The sequence below is a fragment of the Heloderma suspectum genome, chromosome 4 (assembly GCF_057233095.1).
Source record: "Heloderma suspectum isolate Gila_16-S chromosome 4, 16-S_ref, whole genome shotgun sequence".
Lineage (NCBI taxonomy): Eukaryota > Metazoa > Chordata > Lepidosauria > Squamata > Helodermatidae > Heloderma > Heloderma suspectum.
Window position 1 is genome coordinate 308,729,593 of NC_139461.1, and position 20,486 is coordinate 308,750,078.

The 20,486-nt window shown below is 41.0% G+C and overlaps 1 protein-coding gene across 9 annotated transcripts in view; it reads left to right on the forward strand.

Annotated features, from left to right (window-relative positions):
- The window catches only part of ZBTB46 (zinc finger and BTB domain containing 46), a 105,787-nt gene that overhangs the window by 78,784 nt on the left and 6,517 nt on the right, over positions 1 to 20,486 (forward strand). For 5 of the 9 annotated variants that reach the window (XM_084854419.1, XM_084854421.1, XM_084854418.1 and 2 more), the window contains 3 exons: positions 1,765 to 1,816; positions 1,900 to 2,458; positions 19,234 to 19,318. In XM_084854419.1, the coding sequence (XP_084710545.1) occupies positions 1,765 to 1,816; positions 1,900 to 2,458; positions 19,234 to 19,240 (618 nt within the window). In that variant the 3' untranslated portion in view covers positions 19,241 to 19,318. Of the gene's footprint in view, positions 1 to 1,764; positions 1,817 to 1,899; positions 4,782 to 19,233; positions 19,410 to 20,486 lie in introns of those variants that run through there. The other 4 variants (XM_084854423.1, XM_084854424.1, XM_084854426.1 and 1 more) reach the window with 2 other exon arrangements.

Consider the following 20,486-nt stretch of genomic DNA (forward strand, 5'->3'; position numbering starts at 1 on the left):
CCTTCCCAGCCCTATGATGCTATGAACACTTTCCTGAATTGTTTTAAAGGCACATGTTGTTCAGTGCTAGAAAAAATGCTTCAGATTCCTAGCAGCCAGAACCAAGAAGATTGAGGAGCCAACTCTGGACTGAACGGAGAGATTATTAAGCACCAGTATCCAGTGTTTAGAAACTTGGGTGACCAGGTGTCTGGAATTATTTCGGCCCTGGATTTATTATTATAACTGTGGAAGAGCATGGCAGGAATATTTTCCTTGCTTAAAATACTGTAGCTTAAAACTGTAACTTAAAATACTGAGATTTTATTTTTTAGTAACAACAAAAAAGGAATTGGTTCCTTGATTAAAATTAAAGAAAAAACAGCCATTTCATTGCAGATATCTTGGTGAAAGTATTCAGTGATAATTACTCCTCCATCCCACCCCAAATTCTGAAAGACCTGACTAGACTATCTCTTGTTCCCGACAGGGAGAAATATTTGGCATGCAAGAAATACAATGTAAAATAACCTGCAAATATATAGTAATCTGTTCTTTATAAATTAGAATTTACGAATACCTAGTTATTGGGGCCAAAGGAAACTAAGCAAAACAGTCTTTCATGGCCTTGTTTGGCAATTTCAGAATTAACTTGGGGATTCGCAATTACATTTTCAACATTTTGAAATGTTAAAATGTTGAAAGGGGTAGGCAACTTGTGGCCCTCCAGCTGTTTGGCCTACAACACCCATCAGCCCTAGTCAGCATAGTCAATGGTGAGGTATCATGGGAGTTGCAGGCAAAACATTTGGAGGGCCACAAGTTGCCCATCCCTGGTATAAAAACTGAGTACAGGAATCTCTTTATGTGATGTTGTACAATGCAAGTTTGCAGGGTATTCGATAGTTCATTCATACATTCCATAGAATCAGCAAGAGAGTAAGTGTGAGTAACTTGCACTTCCTCCGCCTGGACTTCTGGGTCTTGTATAACAGGAAGAGATCAAGAGCCAGTGTAGTGTAGTGGTTAAGAGTGTCGGGCTAGGGCTCAGGAGACCCAGGTTCAGATCTCCAGTCAGCCATGAACTGGACAGCCTTTGGCCAGTCACATCACAGGGTTGTTGTGAGAATAAAATGGATGAGGTGGGTGAACCATGACAGCACCTTGAACTCTTTGGAGGAAAGGCTGGATATAAATGTTAATAAATACATATATGATGACCATTTCCCATAGGAATGCCTCTATATTTCTATTCACCTTTTTATGTTCATCTCCCTTGTAGCTTATAAGGAGATTTCAGCACTGCTTCATATGTTATGATTTTCCTACACTGAAGACATTTGTGAAATTGTGGTGTGCAATTATCTGATCACACATGATAGCCTACCTGCTGGTTTCACATTCTGTCTGACACGGACGTGCTTCCAGTGTAGAAAAAGTATAATATATGAAGCTCTCGTTTCTGTACAGAAGCTTCTGAACAAAGTCTTTTTGAGAACACTAAAGTTGAGCAAAGCTACAGATGTTCAGCAGTCATGAAGACAGGGCCAGTTTTTATTAGGAGTTTGGATATGTTCTAACTATGTGCGTATTTGTAGAGCTTAGCACTAGGTAACCAAATTAAAAATTGCATTTGTTGTTCCAGAATAGTGTTACAGCCAGATTCAGTGCCACATTGGTTTTATTGTAGGCATATGTAATGGTATGATGTGTGAGAGAGGCTAGTCTAATATATAAGAGTATTCTCTGAGAGTTCATAAACTTCATTGCACTTTTTCTGTACAGGTCACCTATGATGGATTTCTAACATTGTGGCAGTTAGACAGCTCTGACACAGGTAAATGGAAAGAACAAAGCTTGAGCATTAATGCTTCCAAATATAAAAAATTAAATTTAATTTTGTGTGCATTCCTGTTTTAGATATGAACACTTCAAAGTCTGAAGATGTGGACTTAGGCCATGAAGATTTGCTCTTGGATTCTCCTGTACACAAGAAGCTGAGCTGTGCTTTCTGCAGGAAAATGTTTGAATGTGTGGAAAAGCTAAAGGAACACATTCATGAACATACTTTCCCCATGATTGTCCCTTTTGATGTAATCGATTATTCAAGGCCAGTGTTGGCTGGCCTTTCTGGGCACACATCTCCTGGTCAGTTTGCCCGTTTCCAATGTCCAAAGTGTCCTGCAAGCTTCACATTAAAATCAAACATGGATCGGCATGAAAAAACAATCCACTTCAACCGAAAGAAGATGCAATGTCCTCGCTGCCTAAAACTGTTCCGAGACAAGACAGACTTAAATCGGCATCTTATGTCTGTGCACTCCAGTGAACGTTTGTTCCTCTGTCTTTTCTGTGGCAAAGGCTTTGGTACCCAGAAAAACCTCACTACTCATATGAAAGTTTGCTATCTGGGTTCCTCACAGCCAATAGCTGAAGAGCTTCTGGATAGTATTGATCAAAATCAGGAATCTGATGCTGAGTAAGAAAATTGTTGGGTACTGGGGAGAGTGGAATTTACATTTATTTTTTAGCACCTGGACTGAGTCATGCATTCTGCTTTGTCAACCATCGCAGTGTTTAGTACAGTGTAAACGCTGACCAATGGCTAGGTAATGAAAAGGAGTTAAAACCCTCATGTTCAGGTCCTGTGGCTAGGATTCAGTCATAAAACTAACAGGGGCTTCATATTTCAAGAACAGCCAGAATTTTATTATTCAGGGATAATTTTCTTAAGACAAAAGATTTAAAAAATATTTTTGTACTGTTTTTAAAAATGGCTCTTACAGAGTACATCCCACAATCCTAGTGTAGTCCTGCCTGAGCAGTAGTGTGTACTGTTTAGATACTCATTTTTGGATGTTAATAGCTTCAAGGAATCAAAAAGTTCACAATTTTATCTGAACAAAGGCAACATTTTAGTACATTTGCTGTGAAACAATCTTGCCCTTTGCTCACTTGGGGCAAGTAACATTGAGCACACAAGTGGCAAAATGCATCCATATGTGATGGCCCTGGTAGGTGCATGTTTGTGTGCATTCTCTCTCTGGAGAGCTTCACACATACACGCTCCACAGCACTGTGCTGTGTTAATAGAGAATAGTGGTGACTGCATGCAAGGTCCTGCTGGCCCTTTTAAGACAAGCTAGAAGGGAGAGAACCTGAAACACAGGTATAAGGGTGCTTCCAGATAGAGGGCTTCTAGTGCTACCAATCAAGAGACATTGGGCAACTATTCTGCCTTTTTCTCAACAGATTTTCTGTAGTCAGAAAAAATGGAAGAAGCAATGGGAAAACACAGGAGAGTTACAAATAGAAGACAATGTCTGGAACCCCTGTAAAATTCTATGAATGAGGTGGGGTGATTGCACAATGAATGTTTCATCTGGAAGCATCCTGACTGTCTCAGGGATGTCCTGTGTTTAACACAGCGCAGCACTTAGGTAATACCCCTCATGGCTTGCAATTTCTTTTCTCGAATTCAAGAGCTAATAGCCCCGTAAGGCTAGAAGAGAGAATCAGAGCCGCTGCACAATATCACGGTAGCAGTAATGGGCAGGGGCACACAGATGTGAACAGCATAAATAAATGTGGCAGTGAAATAATTATTTGTAAGGCTTTTATAAAAGGAGACACACTCTCCTGTCAAAGGTTATCGACATGAGACATAAACTTGTTTTGCATTACTGAGAGTTGTATTTGTTATAACAGACTCTAATGAAATGCCAGGTCCAGGATCAAGAGTCCAATAAACCCTGATAACAGCAGATTAAGCTGATCTTAGTATTCCATGCAAAATGGGAAAACCTTGTGAAGGCTAGAGTTTAGTAATGGTCAATGAGCTGCTTATTCCAGCCCTTGGCCAGAAGAGCTACTTGACAAAACTCTGCCTTTTGTAAAAATTGTAGTCCGCATAACTTCAGTAATAAATGTTTGAATGATAAACATTTGTCAGAGTCCATATTACATAAGCTTGTGATGAATCGCCCCCATCCTCAAACCAACAACAATGCAAGTGTACTTGCAAGGTTATCCATAATAAAGCTGTCCAAAAGTGGGACTTGCCCATAGTATACCGTACCTGGCTTCCAGAACAAATCGAGCATGCTGTATTTCAATGCAAGCCCAAAATACTAATAATGAGATCCAGGCAGAGCTAAACCCACAGCTGAAGAGAGAGTCAGAGAAAATGCCTTTCAGATTGCCAGTCATCTTGGCATGATGGGCTGCTTCCTTGGAAGTTAATCTGGTGAGGAAACTATGCAGGCTATCATGCTGCACAAGATTCTCCTCTCACACCTTGTGACATTGGGTTTGAGAGATGACTGTTGTGTGTGAGAGAAATCTCAAGTAAACTAAAAACAAACACTTTTTTTCTAGTAGGGTGGTTTCACTTCTGAATGATTCTGCATCTGGATATAAATGATAAGTGGACACCAGAAGCTGTCTGGTTACAGATCACAAAGTACAATCTCTGCATAATGGTATAGTTAGATAATTTTAGATTCTGCACTTAATGGTTTGCTGCCCCCCAAGATAGTAATATATATTACTTCACTCTGAAATCTGGTAAGCCAGCCCTGTGATTGAGTACATACCTGCTCATTCTTCTGAGCGGGGCCCAGGACTTGTGCCCTGAAGTCCTATCCTGAGGCCCAACTGGTTGTGAGTTGCATCATATTTTCATGGGTATCCCCACCTGGGAATCCTTCACAAAAATGATTCTCTGACTGGGAAAAGGAAGGTGTGAATACACATGATTAAAGTGGCTTAAGGAAAATAAAATTGCTTTCAACTTCTGAGTATATTTGCTTCCTTGCTATCTTACAGCCCAACCAAGTTGATGACACTATACTGAAATAATTTGTGTTGTGTTGCTTAACATGGTAGTAAAAGCTTGCCAGTTAAATGATTAAAACGGTAAAATCCTCTTAGTTCTCATTATTCTGATTGAGCCCTCTTGAAAAGTTGAGACATATATATATACACATACATACACACATACACCATATAGTTGCTGGGTTAGAGAGACTGGAATTTCCTTAAGAAATGTGTGGAACCTAGAGATGACAGGCTTGGGAAAATGCCACTGGAGAATTACATATAATTATTTTGAGGTGACTGGTGGAATCCAGCCCCACCAATAGCAGACAGCAGGTGAAGGAATTCATAACCGGGAGGGAGGGGGGATGGCCAGTCTAGGCATTCAGCAGGGTGGTACTCTGTAGTATTAAGGTCAAACTCTTTGGGTAGGTGTTTCAACCCTTCCTAGTAGAATCTAAGGATATATTTTCCATAATGTAATTAATTACATGTTAAATACTCTATGCTTGCTTTTTTGACCTGCAGATTGTCAACAAATGGGTATAAAGCCCAAGTATTCCGTGGCATGGAGTGACAAGCTTAAATGTTTTGTGTTATCACATCCTATTTTCATAGCAGAATTAGGAAGACACTATTTTTAAAGTAGCAATTATCTAATTTAGGTAACTTAATTCATTTGTATCATGGTCACAATTCAGGTGGGAAAGATCATGCTCCCCAAGGAGCAGGGAGCAGCCTGGACATGTGGGAAGTCACTCCCTCTGGGATGCTAGGTGGCAGAATCAAAGTTGAGACGTCCTACCAAGGAGAGGGGCTTCCCCAAAAGGCTGAATACTTTCCTATCTTCAGGGAGATGGCAGGATCTCACTCAAGGCCTTAAAACATATTTTTAGAAGTGAAGTCGGACTTAAATGAGCATCTCCTTTTCCTGACCCTGTCCTCATATTGTTGTTTGGATATATGTAAGAAAGGCACCAAACAGGAATGTGGCACCAATATCAAGAGCAGCAGTGCTGTAGCCTGGCCCCATCCATTCTCTCATTGGCAGAGGTGGCCCATCCTACTAGAATGTAAGCATAAAAAGAAGGTTCTACATTTCCAAAGAAAGAAGATGAAGCCAGCAAGAAAAAAGGCCAGATTTTTCATGTTCTTTCATTTCTCAAGTTTCTCATCCTAGTCTCAATTGATGGAGCAACACTAGATTCCAAACACTCTAGTAAAATGTGCAAAAAAATCTGCCAATCCATGATACCAGGTCATCCTCCTCATCTTCCAACAGGGTGCTTGCTTTCACATCCTTTATGGCAAACATCTGATCGATGAGCAACTACGAGGGAGATGTACATGATAATATCTGCTCATGCCAAAATTGAAGAATCATCTCAAACATCAGAGCATAGTAGAAGCAATAAACCATCTGCTGCTCCAGTCCATATATTCATTCTGAAAAGAGAGATTGAATCAGCCACTCCGGGTCTGAAGCACCTTAACAAGTCTTTAGTAAGAAAACTCTTCAAAATGAGGATCCAGTAGAACCAGGGGACTTCTAGTCTCTCTAAAGTGAATGGAAACTTACCTGCATATTAATGCTGATTATGCACTCAGGTAGTATTTGTGCCGCGGTGGCTTAGTGGTTAAGACGCTGAACTGCAGACTGGAAGGTCGGCAGGTCAGCAGTTCGAGACCCGAGTGCCGCGTGATGGAGTGAGCTCCCGTCTTCAGTCCCAGCTCCTGCCAACCTAGCAGTTCGAAAGCAAGAAATTGCAAGTAGATAAATAGGTACCGCCTCAGCGGGAAAGGTAACAGCGTTCCGTGCACCTTGGTGTTCAGTCATGCCGGCCACATGACCACGGAAGCGTCTTTGACAGCGCTGGCTCTTCGGCTTAGAAACGGGGATGAGCACCGCACCCTAGAGTCGGACACGACTGGTTGGGGACACCTTTACCTTTTTTACCTTTTTAGTATTTGTGCTTCCACTATGACAGCGGTATCATGCCCTTCCTTTTGGTTTGGCCTCAACATGATAGATTTTCACCAAGACTATTTTCTGGTTTCCCATTTCAGGAGAAAAGGGATGTACACACCCATAGCTCAATTACCTCTTGGTAAATTCTCCATCACTGGAGAAAGGTTTAAAGGATGACCAGATGACAGTAGACTCTCTACTGCAACACAGATTTGTGAATGGTGGGAACAAGAGTTTCTTCTATCCAAAACAGCTTTTCATCTGGGAGTACTCTTCAACACCCAGAAGATCATGCGAGTCCCCAGGAAGAATTGCTATGGTCTTATAGTTCATAGAACACAATTCTATTCAGACCTCCAGACTCTCCCAAAGCTAATGGGCATGGTGGTCTCTTGGTATAATGTGTGAACTAAGCTGCTGAGTTCTACAAGAGATCCTCCTTGAATTCTGCAACAAGACTTTTATGAAAATTTTAGTTCTAGTTCCATGTCAAGTTCATGAGTTCCTCAGCTAGTGTCTGTGTCTTATGATGTTTGCATGGGCACTATCTCTGGTGGACTAAAAAATACTGTTGATAACCAAATCATGCGAGTCTCAAGGCTGGGGAGCTTATTGCAAAGAGCTAGTTGCCATAGGAAAATGGAGCATAGCCAGCCTCCTAGCCTTTTAAGAAGAAATTGTAAACCAACATGTCAGATAATATAACCACTAGAGTATACGTCAAGAGACACAGAGAAAACAAGTCCTCATCTCTGCAGAAGGAGGTTGTGTGGTTGCTAGATTGAACAGAAGCTCACCTTCAGTCAATTAAAGCAAAGTATGTTCAAGAAATTTCCAACACCACCACTGACTAGTTAGGCAAGCAATGCCTAGACCCAGGAGATTTCAGATAATAACTCAGAGGTCAGGATGCCAAAAATTGACCTCTTTGCTTGTGACATATTTCCTCGTGTTCGTGACCCAGTGCTCCTGTCCAGATACAGAAGGAATGGATACACTAATTTTACCATGGCTCTGAGCGGCATGGAGTTCTGTTACACTGATTTTTCCTAAATATTTATTAGAAATTCTTTTAGATCTCCAATCCAGAGATGCTGTTGAATTCATATATAATTCCTTCCTGTGTGTGGGCAGAATCCAAAACTAGCTGGAAAAAAAATTACCTTTGGACCTTTGTCTTTTGAATAGCAAAAAAAGTGACCTCCCTTAATTGCCTAGCAAAAGTTTGCGTTTGGCAGTGTGTTAGTGTGCAAGCAAATACTTTTTCTCTTCTTCCAATTAGCACAGCTAGCCTGCGATTTTGCAGTCTGGCAAGTGCTAAATAATTTATTTTGCTCTTTGACATCAGCAGGTTAGGAAAGAAGAAAGCACAGCAAGACAGTCAAAGATCAGCAAATAGTATCTTATAGTGAAGGGAAAACTCTCTGCCTCTGAAGGAGTGGCATCTTGTTGTTTTTGCAAGGAAGGAGACAGCTGATCAAGTGATGTGGTCAAAAGATAATGGCTATCTGTGAAAGGTTCCTGTACCTACCCCACTAAAATGAGTTCAGCATATCTTGAGCTTAAGCAAGATGTTCCTCATGGATTGTTCCTACCAGGCATGTCATGTCAACTCAGAAGTAAGTCCCATTATGTTCAACGGAACTTACTCCAGGGAAACTGTGCATAGGATTGCAGCCTTTGTGCCCTAACACAGGGCACTGCCACAAGGCCATTCCAGTCATTCAGCATTGAGGATTCTTTGTTCCAGTTTTGCTTTGAAGAACTGGCTGTGATCTAGCTTCTACTTACTTTTTCAGTGATAGTAATTAAGGGCGCAATCCTCTGGCTCTGCGCATGTAAGAGCAGCATGGAGTGGGGGAAAGGGGGGGTGTTCCTGGGGGCAGGGAGGAGACGGTGGAAGCATCGTTACAATGCTTCCTATGTGCTGTCTAGCCTCCCCCGCCCTGCTCCAACCCACTCTGGCTAAACCGCCAAAATCGGCCGTCTAGCCACTAATGTAGGGCAGCTGGAGCACGGAGGAGAAGATCCCCTCTGCGCTCCGCCCGACCTGCATTGGATAGTCGGTTGCCTCTGAGTTCGGAGGTGGCTGACTATCCCTGTTGGATTGCACCCTAAGTAATTCAGCTGTGTAGTTCTGCAGTACTGAATATAACAGGAAACTAGTACTAGGAAGCTTTCAGTGAAGAGAAATGCTGGGAAATCCCCCCTCCCCATTCCAAGTGTTACCCTTGTGAATTCTGTGACCTTTTTTTGGTTCTATTTCTGTTTTAAGATTCCATCAGATGTACTCTTTTTAAAAAATCTCTGTGCAAATCTGAGGGAAGTATTATGGTTTTCCCAGTAGTAACGTATGGCTGTGAGAGCTGGACTATAAGGAAGGCTGAACACCAAAGAATTGATGCTTTCGAACTGTGGTGCTGGAGAAGACTCTTATGAGTCCCCTGGACTGCAAGGAGGTCCAATCAGTCAATCCTAAAGGAAATCAACCCTGAGTGCTCATTGGAAGGACAGATACTGAAGCTGAAGCTCAACTATTTTGGCCACCTAATGCGAAGAGAAAACTCTCTGGAAAAGACCCTGATGCTGGGAAAGATTGAAGGCGAAAGGAGAAGGGGATGGCAGAGGATGAGATAGCTAGATAGCATCATCGATGCAATGAATATGAATTTGAGCACACTCGGGGAGAGAGTGGAGGACAGGAAGGCCTGGCGTGCTATGGTCCATAGGGTCACAAAGAGTCGAACACAACAAATGAACAACAACAAGTTCCAACTGGATTTCCTTTCTCCTTTCTGCTTTGTTAGAATTTGTAATATGTTTGCATCCAGAACCATGTGAAAGAGGCAATACGATATTTGACTAATGAAAACCACTTTTAAGGTAACGTATAGAAATGTGTATAACACTTAAGTTCAATGTCTGTAGTGGAGACGTTGGAGACCCTGAATCTTGGAAACACTGAACATTTCATTTTTAGTAATGGTGTACAGGTTCTCCCCCCCCGCCTCAAGTCCCCCCACACACAAACAAACCCACCCACAAAAAAAGTTTCACCTTTGCAGCAACGTTTCTTCATAAATAAAGTACAGACCTGCTCAGCTCTTGACCTTGTCATTGCTCTGGCACTTTTATTTCTGATTTTTGGATGAGTGTTATTTCCATTCATATTAACTTCCATTAAACCAGTTCAAATTATCTAGAACTGACATGAACTCCAGTCACTTCTGTGCAGCTGATTTTTCATTTCACTAATCCATACTCTCTGTAGCGTCCTATACTTATTTTATGCTGTTGAGCAATTTAATTCTGGCATATCAAAAAACATTTGGTTACTTCTTTAAAGCAGTTGATAATCAAGGAGGATTTTTCAGTTGTTAAACCAACAATAAAAGCCCCAAGAAAGAAACTCACAAGGAGTAAAGTGTAATTAATGGAAAGGTTTAAATGGAATAGGCTTATGTTTGCATTAGGCCCTCAGATATTAGTAGATCATAAGTGGCTAACACTAACTGAGAGCTTTTTTACACGAGGCTGTTAATCTACTTGCAGTTTCGTCTCAGAATTGAGATCAGAGGACTCCCCGAAGAGCATTTCCTTAACTGCTATTCCACTACACATCCTCTAGGTGGCTCTGTGGTACGGTGGAATAGAGCAAATACACAAATAGAAATAGTGTTTTCTTTAGCTTTCTTTAAATATTACCACATTTTCCCTGCTCTAAAAAAAACTAGCTGAAAGTGCTGTTTAAAAGTAGAAGTGAAACTGGAGGGTCACGGCATCGTCTAAAGAACCCATAAAGACTGTGGGTAGGGAATGATGAGCGCACAATAAATGCCTTGTGTAGAAACACTCTGAGACAAAAAATGCTGGTAGTAGTATTGGTCCATTAGAAAAAAATCCAAATAGAAACAATATGATCGTATCTTTATTAGAACCACTAAAAATCACAAAGCAGGAATTCTTTTTCTCAGGCTTAGAAATGGCAAGGGGGGAATGTCACCATCCAGAGATACAGGATTCTCTTTTCATTCTTTGTTCAGCGCAAATGGCTGCTGGTTTCGTCAAGCATATTGGGTTATGACCCCTAACAGTAATATCCTTTGCCCTCCTCTCTTTTTTTAAACATTAAGTCTGAGGAAGAGAACGGTGAGTCTCAGAAGCTAGCTCACTATTTTTAGTTGGACCTAATGAAGGTAGTGTGTATTATTTTGATCCATTTGGATTAATGCTATCATGTTCTGTGAATCTTTATACATGTCTAAAATAATACTGTGCCTGTTCAAAATGAGCCAGCAGAATCACTAGCATTCGTACTTTTTCTCCAAAATGACCACTTCAGAAACTGGAGCAATGGTTTAGTTTGATGTCCTCCTAACAAAGAATATTAAATGTATGGCAGATAATTAACTGGCATACTAGATTCGTTGATACATACTTGATGTTGGATGTGTACGTTTCAATCTATCTTATAAGGCAATTTTTTTGTGATGAAGTATATAACAGCAGAGATTATTCTGTTGGAAAGTATTAGCTGGGGCAGGCAATGGGCAAGCAAATGTAACTCAAGGACGGACACACACGCACCCTGAATCTGTTCTTCAAATTTCCCTTGTGTCCCTGAAGTTATGGAGAAATAGGTTCTGAGCTAATTTCACAACAGCAGATCCAATGGGATTTAAAACTCACTTCCCTCAGTCAATTAAGCACTATGGATGGAAGCATGAACATTCTTGCTCCATAGCAAGCCTCAGATGTGTCATGCTAGAGACTTTGCTTCCCTTCCTACAAAAACAGTATCCAGTGCACATTTTATAAAGGTTTATCCATTATAATTGCTGTGTTGTTTTCTAAGTCATAATATTTAGCTCTGCAATGGTCCTGATAGTGCAAATCTGATTTAATTGATATGGACTTGTAGTATTAGACTATGTAACCTTCTGGGAATGGTCATCAGGTTGGGAATGAAATAAGACTTCATTCTTACTGGGAGTAAAAGACTTTTTAAAAGTTGTGATAAAGCTGCAGACTGTACAGGCGTGCTACAATTTTTCTACCAAAGATTTTTTTTTTTCAGTGTTGAAGCTGTAAAAAGTTACCTCAAAAATAATACTTGAGCAAGTAAGGATAGTTTATGTTTTGTTAAGCAGAACACTTAAAATATAAAAACAAACATTTTTATGAGTATATTTGCAAAGTAAATGATTTATGAAACTTTTAAAAGATTAACAGCACTGTTTGCAAATAAATGTTCATTATCATGGTGCTATTTTTCGTAAAGTGTTGCCCTGTCATTGTTCTGTCCTTGGTGACACTGGTAATGACACTTGTGTGTAGTTGTAGTACAATTGGATGCAATTGCAGAATACATTCTTCTACATGATCCCCACTGAAATGCATTCTGTTCTTGTACAAGTCCCATTCATTTCAGCAGGGCTTGTGAAAGTAACCATGGGTGAAGACAGACATAATGAAAAGAAAGAGTTCTCAATGTTGGGTTTCTTTTGACTTGTCAGTTTGAATGAAGATGTGTACATAACTTCAGATCAAATGTTTGTCCAGCTGTGAGTTTTGCCTCTGTCCCCCTGCCACCTCCCCGCCTCCCCAGTACAGGCAGGCCACCCACTTTTATTTTTTGAAGCACTGCATGTATACTTATCTGACCATTCATTGCCTTAAAACATTTTAAAGAGGCTTTAAAAAAATTAAGAGTGCAAAGCTGATCTGAGGATTGGGGAAAAAATCTTGTGAGATCAAAGGCGCCAGCCAGTACTGTCCACAAATGGTTTTTCCTGCAAAATTTGCAGAACCAGTTTTTTGAAAGCCTGACCGTAGAAAGGAAAAGGTTTGTTTTGGATTGAATACAGCGAGGGTGATTCTAACTTGGGCCCATGACTCAGAAAATGTTACATCTGGCTTCACCCCCTGTGCCATTAGTGATCATTTGGAGATTCTAGATGCTGCCACCTTTTCCCCCCAATTGTGTGTTTAATATTAGCCTTCAGGTCAAATATTTGGTATATTTTAGTTGTGTCTTTTAGGCAAAAGGTATGCTATAAATGCCTCTACTATGGGCACCTTCACTAAACAGTTAAATGCTTTCAGGCATATACATTTTCAGTACTGTGAAACTGTGGAATATAATTTCTAGTGGTGCTGTATTTTGCAGAGATAGAAATACGTGCATATTTGAGGGGTGGGGTAGTTTTTAATTAAGGAAAACTTGAAAAATGCATTGACTATTCTTTCTTCTTGACCAATAAATTGCCACAAGTTGCCTTAATTGAGGAAAAATATTTTCTAGTTAATGGGGAAATCCATCATAAATAATCCAAATCCTTTAAGTACCAAAACCAGTAAAATACCTGTACAAAATAAAGAATTGTGTAATCTAGTTTGCTGGAGTCTGCTCCCACAGGCAAGAATGATCACAAGTTGGATATGTTGGGCCATAAGGTGTACTTGATGTTGAATTTGTTGCTGTCAGTAGCAAACTTCCAGGCCTATATGGCCCGTTACCAGCATTTCATGTGGGAGAACACTTTCCTGACAACAAGCGAGAGTTCGCGAAGGTGTTCTGTCATGAGGCAGTATGCTTATGAAAACAGCAGAGAAACACATCTCGCCATATGGCAGACTGTAGTTCTCAATACGTGGCCGCTTCTATTATCCTGAGACACCACACCAGGATCTGTTTGACAGCATCCCAATCCCCTTTGCTTCAAGGGTCCTGTCAGCCAGTGTCACACTCTGGGAAGAATGCATTCTCTGTGGCCAAGCCTAGGTCACTGAATAGACACAAGGGCTTCAAATATCAGCAAACGGTGCCTTTGACTGCCATGCCACCGCTAGGAACCCGGCTGTCTCCATTTCAACTGGCAGAATGGAGCTAGCAGCGTACAAGTGGGTGGCGTATGCCAAATAACTCCTCCTGTACAAAACCCCTCCGGTAGTTGGTGCATTTTATTTGTGATACATTTCTCCCACTCCCAACTTAGCTCAGCACTAACCCAGCCACAGGAGAAGCTGTTTCCTGGACAAACCCTCCTCTTGCATATGGAGGCCATGTGCAGCAGCAAAGGCAAGCACTGTCTTCATCTAGAAAGCTAGGAAGCTGGTGCTCTAATCATATCTTAGAACTCAAATCAGCTTTGACTGGCCCAGACTTAAAACAAACTTAGGCTACAGAAAGACAATAGGTTTGGGAGTTGTTGGAAGCGGTATGGTCAGAGTAACCACTGCCCATGGTGTACACATTCACTACTTTCGACCTGTAGTCATCTCTGGTCAAACAGGTTTTGCAGGTGTTTTGAAGCACTTCAAAACCCGAAAAGCCTATGAATAGAGATTACAATGGCATGAGTTGCACACCACTGGCAGCAATGGCTCTATTATACTATTTTCAGTTCTCAGTTGTCATAATAAAGCTTTAAGAAATTGAACAATTAAATGGCTTTTACGTGTGTGTGTGTGTGTGTGTGTGTGTGAGAGAGAGAGAGAGAGAGAGGGAGAGAGAGAGAGAGAGAGAGAGAGAGAGAGAGAGAAGTTGCTTTTTCTGTTTCAGTGGTTCAAAATAGTGTTGAAAATGGCCTTTAAGCATATCTCACTTATCTTGCCGAGACTTTGTAGTAATTGGTTTATAGTGATCCTATGGAGTACAAACCATTTTGTTTGTGTAGATCATTGCTAGTGATCAGGCAGCTGGAAGATCCTTTCTGGCCCTGTTCAAACTGGAGAGGAGCTATTACAAATGAACTACTATAGCATGTCCTGATTTGCTGATTACTGCTTTTTAGGATTGAATCATTTTTAGTTGCGTTTGGTTATTGAGAAAAGAGATTTATATTCCTGGCGGCAGCAGTAGTCAAAACAGTCTTCATACTTCTCTCTTTCTTGATGACAAAGCAGCAGTGAATCCCTTAAACATTTAATAAGAGCAGGCTAAATATTAGAATGCATAGAGTCAGATGAGGGATATTTAAAATTATTTAGTTAGGCTGTGTGATAGCAGATGTTCAGGTGTGACAGTACCAAAGATGTAATTGTTACCTTCCTTTCAAAATGTGCTTGCTTGCTGTAGTGTTTGATTGAAGAATACAATCGTCTTAATTTGGTTCTCCCCAGTGCTGCCTGTTGTCCTGTGGATGAGCAGTCAGCAGTTCTGAAAGCTGCCTTTAACAACTGTGGGCTGCAGTTTAGTGGCTGGTAATGTAAATAAATACAAAAAATAGACAATCTACTTTTGGTAGGAGGGGTATGGTCATTCTGTAGTCTTTTATCCAACTTGCTTGGTTGTAGAGGGATTTAACAGCCAAATTCTACATTATATAGAAAACTACCGGAAATGCTAATTCATGACTATTTTGATTCTTCCCACAACTATGCAACTTAGGTGGTTGTTCCCAACTGAACTTGTGGAGACTAACTTATCTGATATGGGTAAACAATTGGTTTAGGGCTGAATAAGACATTACACATAGTTCCATATTGCTCCTGTGAACCCACCTCACCCAGGTCCATGTTTGACATCCTAATTAATGAACTTCAGTGGCATGCAAGTGACTCTTTCTTCTTTTTAAGGACCTTGCATTTGTGTGTTACAGTTAAAACTGTATACCTACAGCAGACTTACTTTTGGGAACATTTCCAGGCTATGCATAAACATGTAGAAGGGTTGGATGATGATGTTGCTCTGCACACCACTCCTGCTCCTCTCTGTGATCCCGCAGAGTTGGCATGGGGAGTAGAGTCATAGAATAGTAGGGTTGGAAGGGGCCTACAAGACCATCGAGTCCATCCCCCTGCTCAGTGCAGGAATCCAAGTCAAAGCATCCCTGACAGATGGCTGTCCAGCCTCATCTTGAATGCCTCCAATGTGGGAGAGTAGCCACATCATGTGCCCTTCCTACGTGGTCTCCCTGTTTAAACATTACTGGAGTGGGATGAAGCCATTGGAAGCATAAAGTAAGAAAATATGAATACTCATGTTTGAAGCAGCTATACTTCCCTCTCTCAGTACATGTACATGTTTCCACATGTAACTTGTACACTCTTTATCTGTGAAGTGGTCCTGAGACTCTCCCAAGGTTACTATTCCCTGTTCTCCTATTGCTACTGGCAATCCAATCCTAGTCTCTATACCTTTCTCTCTCTTATTCTCTTGCATCTCTGTTCTTGCCAAGCAACTTCACAATTTGCGGGCTGAAACCTTTGAAACAGTATATATTAGCTTTATATTTAACAATATGTGTGGTAGCCATCGGTGACCAGGAATTCCATGCAGGCAAGTGAGCAGACTGGCTTCCTCTATAGCTAGCACAGAAACCAAGTGGGCTGGCCAAGGAAGGATAGATTGTTCCATTTTCGTCTATCTGGTAGAAGGTGGGTTGTGTGTTTTTTTTTACTACCCGGCTAATAGGCTAGTAGCCTGTATATCTGTGCTACTAGCCTCTTAGCAGGCTAGTAAATAATTTTGCAAGCTGGAAACTTACAGGCTTATTTAAAAGGCTACTGTATGTACAACATTACCTTATTTGTGTAATTCTTAGATTACAAAATTTGGGGCTCCTTTTTTCTTTTCATAGGATGTGCGCTTGTTATCTTCAATCCAAAATGCATTTCCCCCCTCTTATTACCTGTAGTAGCAGCATAGATGCCTTATAGAGAGACTCAAGTTCACCTGCTTAACCTTTCCTGCTGGCAAGCCCCTAAATTTGATGGGATCTGGATCTTTAGTGCTAGCAAAATTGGTTTGGTAAATATTACGGTTCAATGTGTGTTAATTTAACAGAGTAATGACAGAGGAAGATGGATAGCCATTAATTTAGATAAAAACAACAAAAAGTGTTGTGGCACCTTAAAGACTGATTTATTATGACATCAGATTATAACACACTAGTTAGTTTTTAAGGTGTCACAAGATTCTTTGTTTGCTGCAACAGACTACCATAGCTACCCATCTAGTATTTGACAATTTAGAATAGGCAGTTGTGTTTCAGTAAGGAAGACCCAAGCTGCTGTTTTCACCTGTTTAGTTAGGGCATATTCCACTTCCAATCTTGTTTCAAGGAGGAAGCAGTTACCCAGCTGCTCTGTGCATTCTGCTGGTAAATTAGACCCTAGGGCTCTCGTTACTGCACTTACCCTAGAGTCCATCTGAGTGCTCGTCCTCTCTAAAAGAAAGACAACAGGGAGAAGCACTACTGACAGCAAATAAATAAATAAATATGTCATCTAAAATATTCAAAATGTCACAAATAAAATGTGATTACTATTTAATTGGGATTGTGAGCAATATCCACTGTAGGATTTAATTTAGGATTTTGTATCTGATTGCTGGTATGTGCTCTCTATTTTCAGCAGTGACAATGGTTTAAAGATGGCTGTTGTTAGATGAATGCTGAACTCCTTATTTGGTCAAAATGTGTTTCTGTTCTGAATGGTTAGCAATATTATGATGCAAGCATCATTTCGCTCTTGGGCTAGTCCAGGACTGTGAAGTGCAGTCCTGCATCCAATTGTTGATGTGTTGCATTTATGGTTCACTGGCTCACAGCAAGTTATTTCTGGCCTGATTCCATGCATCAGGGCATTGTTGCTAAGGTGAGCTCTGCCTGAATATCAGGTACCTGTATATAGGACAAGTAATAGAGGACATACTTTAGCAGATGATTCCTTATTTTTATTGTTGCCTCATTTAGGGGTGTCAGAGGAATCCGTCTGGGGGGTGAAGTTCACCGAACTTTCATCAGCTCGGCCTCCCCAGACCTCAGTTCACTTACCCATGAGCTGGCCCAATTCAATGCAGATTGAATTGAGCCAACTTGCAGATTTGGGTTTTTTTTCCTCTTAAAGTGACATTTACACAAATTATGGCTGCAATATCCTTAATTTGCACAAATAGCTTAAGCATATGACAGCTGTAATTTATGCAAATTAAGCAAATTGCAGCCAAAATTGGTGCAGACTATGCAAATTGCAGCTGCAATTTGCATAAATGTCGCTTTAAGAAAAAAAAATCCTAGAAGAGTTCCTAGATTCCAGAAAAAAGCTTGTGACTCAGCTCACAAATGCAAGCTGAGCCAGGGGTTCCAAGGAAATTTGGTGATCCTAAAAAGGGCCAGATTTCACCACGACAGCTGCCCTAGCCTCATTAGAACTTTGTAGCAGAATTTTGCTGGAGGTAACTTTGTCTGTTCCTGCTTGAGATTAGTTAATTTGACTAAAAATGATGCTGGATTTTTCTTGGTCAGCACTATGGGAATATAATGGTTTTCAAACTCTTTCCCATTCCATATTGACTGATATTCCAAGGAGCCCCTGCAGGTCTGCTAGAGAGCCCTGCAGCATGGCTAAAGATTCTTGAGTCTATGCTCACTCCATGCAGGCACTGGCCAGGCCTGCTAGGCTTCATTATCATCCAGCATGAACTGGAAACTGCAGCCCAAGAACACACCTAATATTTTTTGTTGGCTAGGGGAAGATCAGTAATGTAAGTCAGGTCAAGTTGTTTCTCAGAGAAATCCATCTGCTACTACTGGTATTTGCAGCCCACCTCTCTGAATTGGTCTATGCCATTTCAAGCATGATGACTTCCAGTGGGGATTCTTAAGAGCTTATTGGGGCTCCAACAATACTGTTTTACAGCTTTATGAAGAAGGTTGGGTACCATATTTGTAAGAGCAGTGTTTTAGTCAATCTTTCTTCATTTGTTGTCATTTCATTTATTTATTTTATTTGTTACATTTATATCCCGCCTTTCCTCTAAGGACCCCAAGGCAGCGCAATGATCCTCCTCCTCTCCATTTTATCCTCACAACAATCCTGTGAAGTAGGCTGGGCTGAGCATCATTGACTGGCCCAAAGTCACCCAGTGAACCTCATGGCTGAGTGGGGACTTGAAGCTGGGCCTCCCCAGTGCCACTCCAACACTAAGCTCTACAGCACGCTGGCTCCAGTCTAATAGGTCATCCCACCCACTAAACCATAGAGTGCAGATTGGGAGCCTGTCTTCTTGGGGACTGACCAATCCTCCATGAAGAGTGAAGGTCTGGTTTGTTTGTTTGTTTTATAAAACTGTCAGTCATTTCTCAATAAAATGACAATTCTTTTATAAAATGACAATAGAGGTACACCAAAGTGATGCACAACAAAATAAAACATTAAGGCATTCAGTCCATGCTATCTCACCACCTTCTATCCCCTCTGTCATGGAATCCTAGTTAAATACAGAAATGGGACTGCAAGTTAGGGGATGAAAGGAAAGCAGGTGGCATGTGATTCTACACCCTTCAGTGTTTCCACCTGCAGCACCCAATGCAGCCACGAGGTTACAGCAAAAGTAATGGGTACTTGCAAACTACTGCTGTGAAAAATGTTCCTGAAGTTTTGCCCCCAGTACACCTGATTGTGTCAGTTAAAGAACAGGAATATACAGAAACCTGCATTGTGTTGTGGTTCTTTTCCAGTAAATGAATTCACAGTCATCAGGAAGAAATTCAAGTGCCCCTACTGCAGTTTCTCAGCCATGCATCAGTGCATCCTGAAGAGGCATATGCGATCCCACACAGGAGAAAGACCCTATCCTTGTGAAATTTGTGGGAAAAAATTCACCCGACGGGAGCACATGAAGCGGCATACCTTGGTAAGTTGGAGCCTTTGGAGTTGTTCCAGGGGGGCAAAGGCAGCTGGAAAATGGAGGACTGGTTTGTGATTCAGATTAAAGAGAAAATGAAACTGGATGAGTGGGCACACACATTTGTCTGGTATGTCACGCATGTGGATTTACAAGTCTTCTTCCCTCTCCTTGTGGGGTGATTTTTGCAAACATTGCATGGAAAGAAGGGACTATTATAAGATGGGTATATGATGGGCTTAAATTCAGAGGCGAGCTATGGAAATATTAAACACCCTTGGAAGTAGAACGTAACAACGAAGGACTGGTTAACCTTGGAATCAAATGCATGTTGGATTTTCTATAAGGTGACTTTAAGAGCAGCAGTTGTTCTGAATCCATTCCCTGGGAATGAGCAGGTATGTGTTGTTATATTGCTCATCCTTACTGTCTGCCTGGCCCTTGTTCAAAGTCTATAAGGATATAAAGGAACCTCTTTGCCACGATACATGAGGAGCAGCCCTACATGATGTACCTGTTGATGGAGCCTATTGCTTTAAATCACAGTGGGTGATCAAAAGACTTTTTAAGAGCCTGAATGTTTCCTACTGTGCCACTCCAGCAAGAGTAACCTTTTAAAATGTGTGCTGCAATTTTTAAAGGTAAACCCCACCAAGGCAGCCCTATATGGCATTACCCTGTCTTTCTGTGTGAAGCCTTTTCCTTTTCCTTAATTTAGCTCTAGACTGTGTGCTCCTACACCTCTCAGAACTGAACCATGCATGTTAGCTGGCAATGGTCCTGCAGGAAGGCTAATGCATGCACCTAACCTTTATGTCAGGACAGGATATTGTATTATTAGCCTTGATTGCACTAATGCTATTTTAACTGTAAAATTCAGTGGTTTTCTCCATCTTCTGGAAAGACGTTGGTTAATATGTTCTTCGTTCAAGTTTTCAAAATTTGTGCCCCCTCCTGAAGGCTGCCTGAAATCCAAAGGAAAATTGGATACCCTTGTCATAAAAAGTATTTTCAAGCTACTATAGTGAAAAGAAGGGAAACATGAGAACATAAGTGTCCTTTTGGAGGAGTTGGTCTTTTAACCAC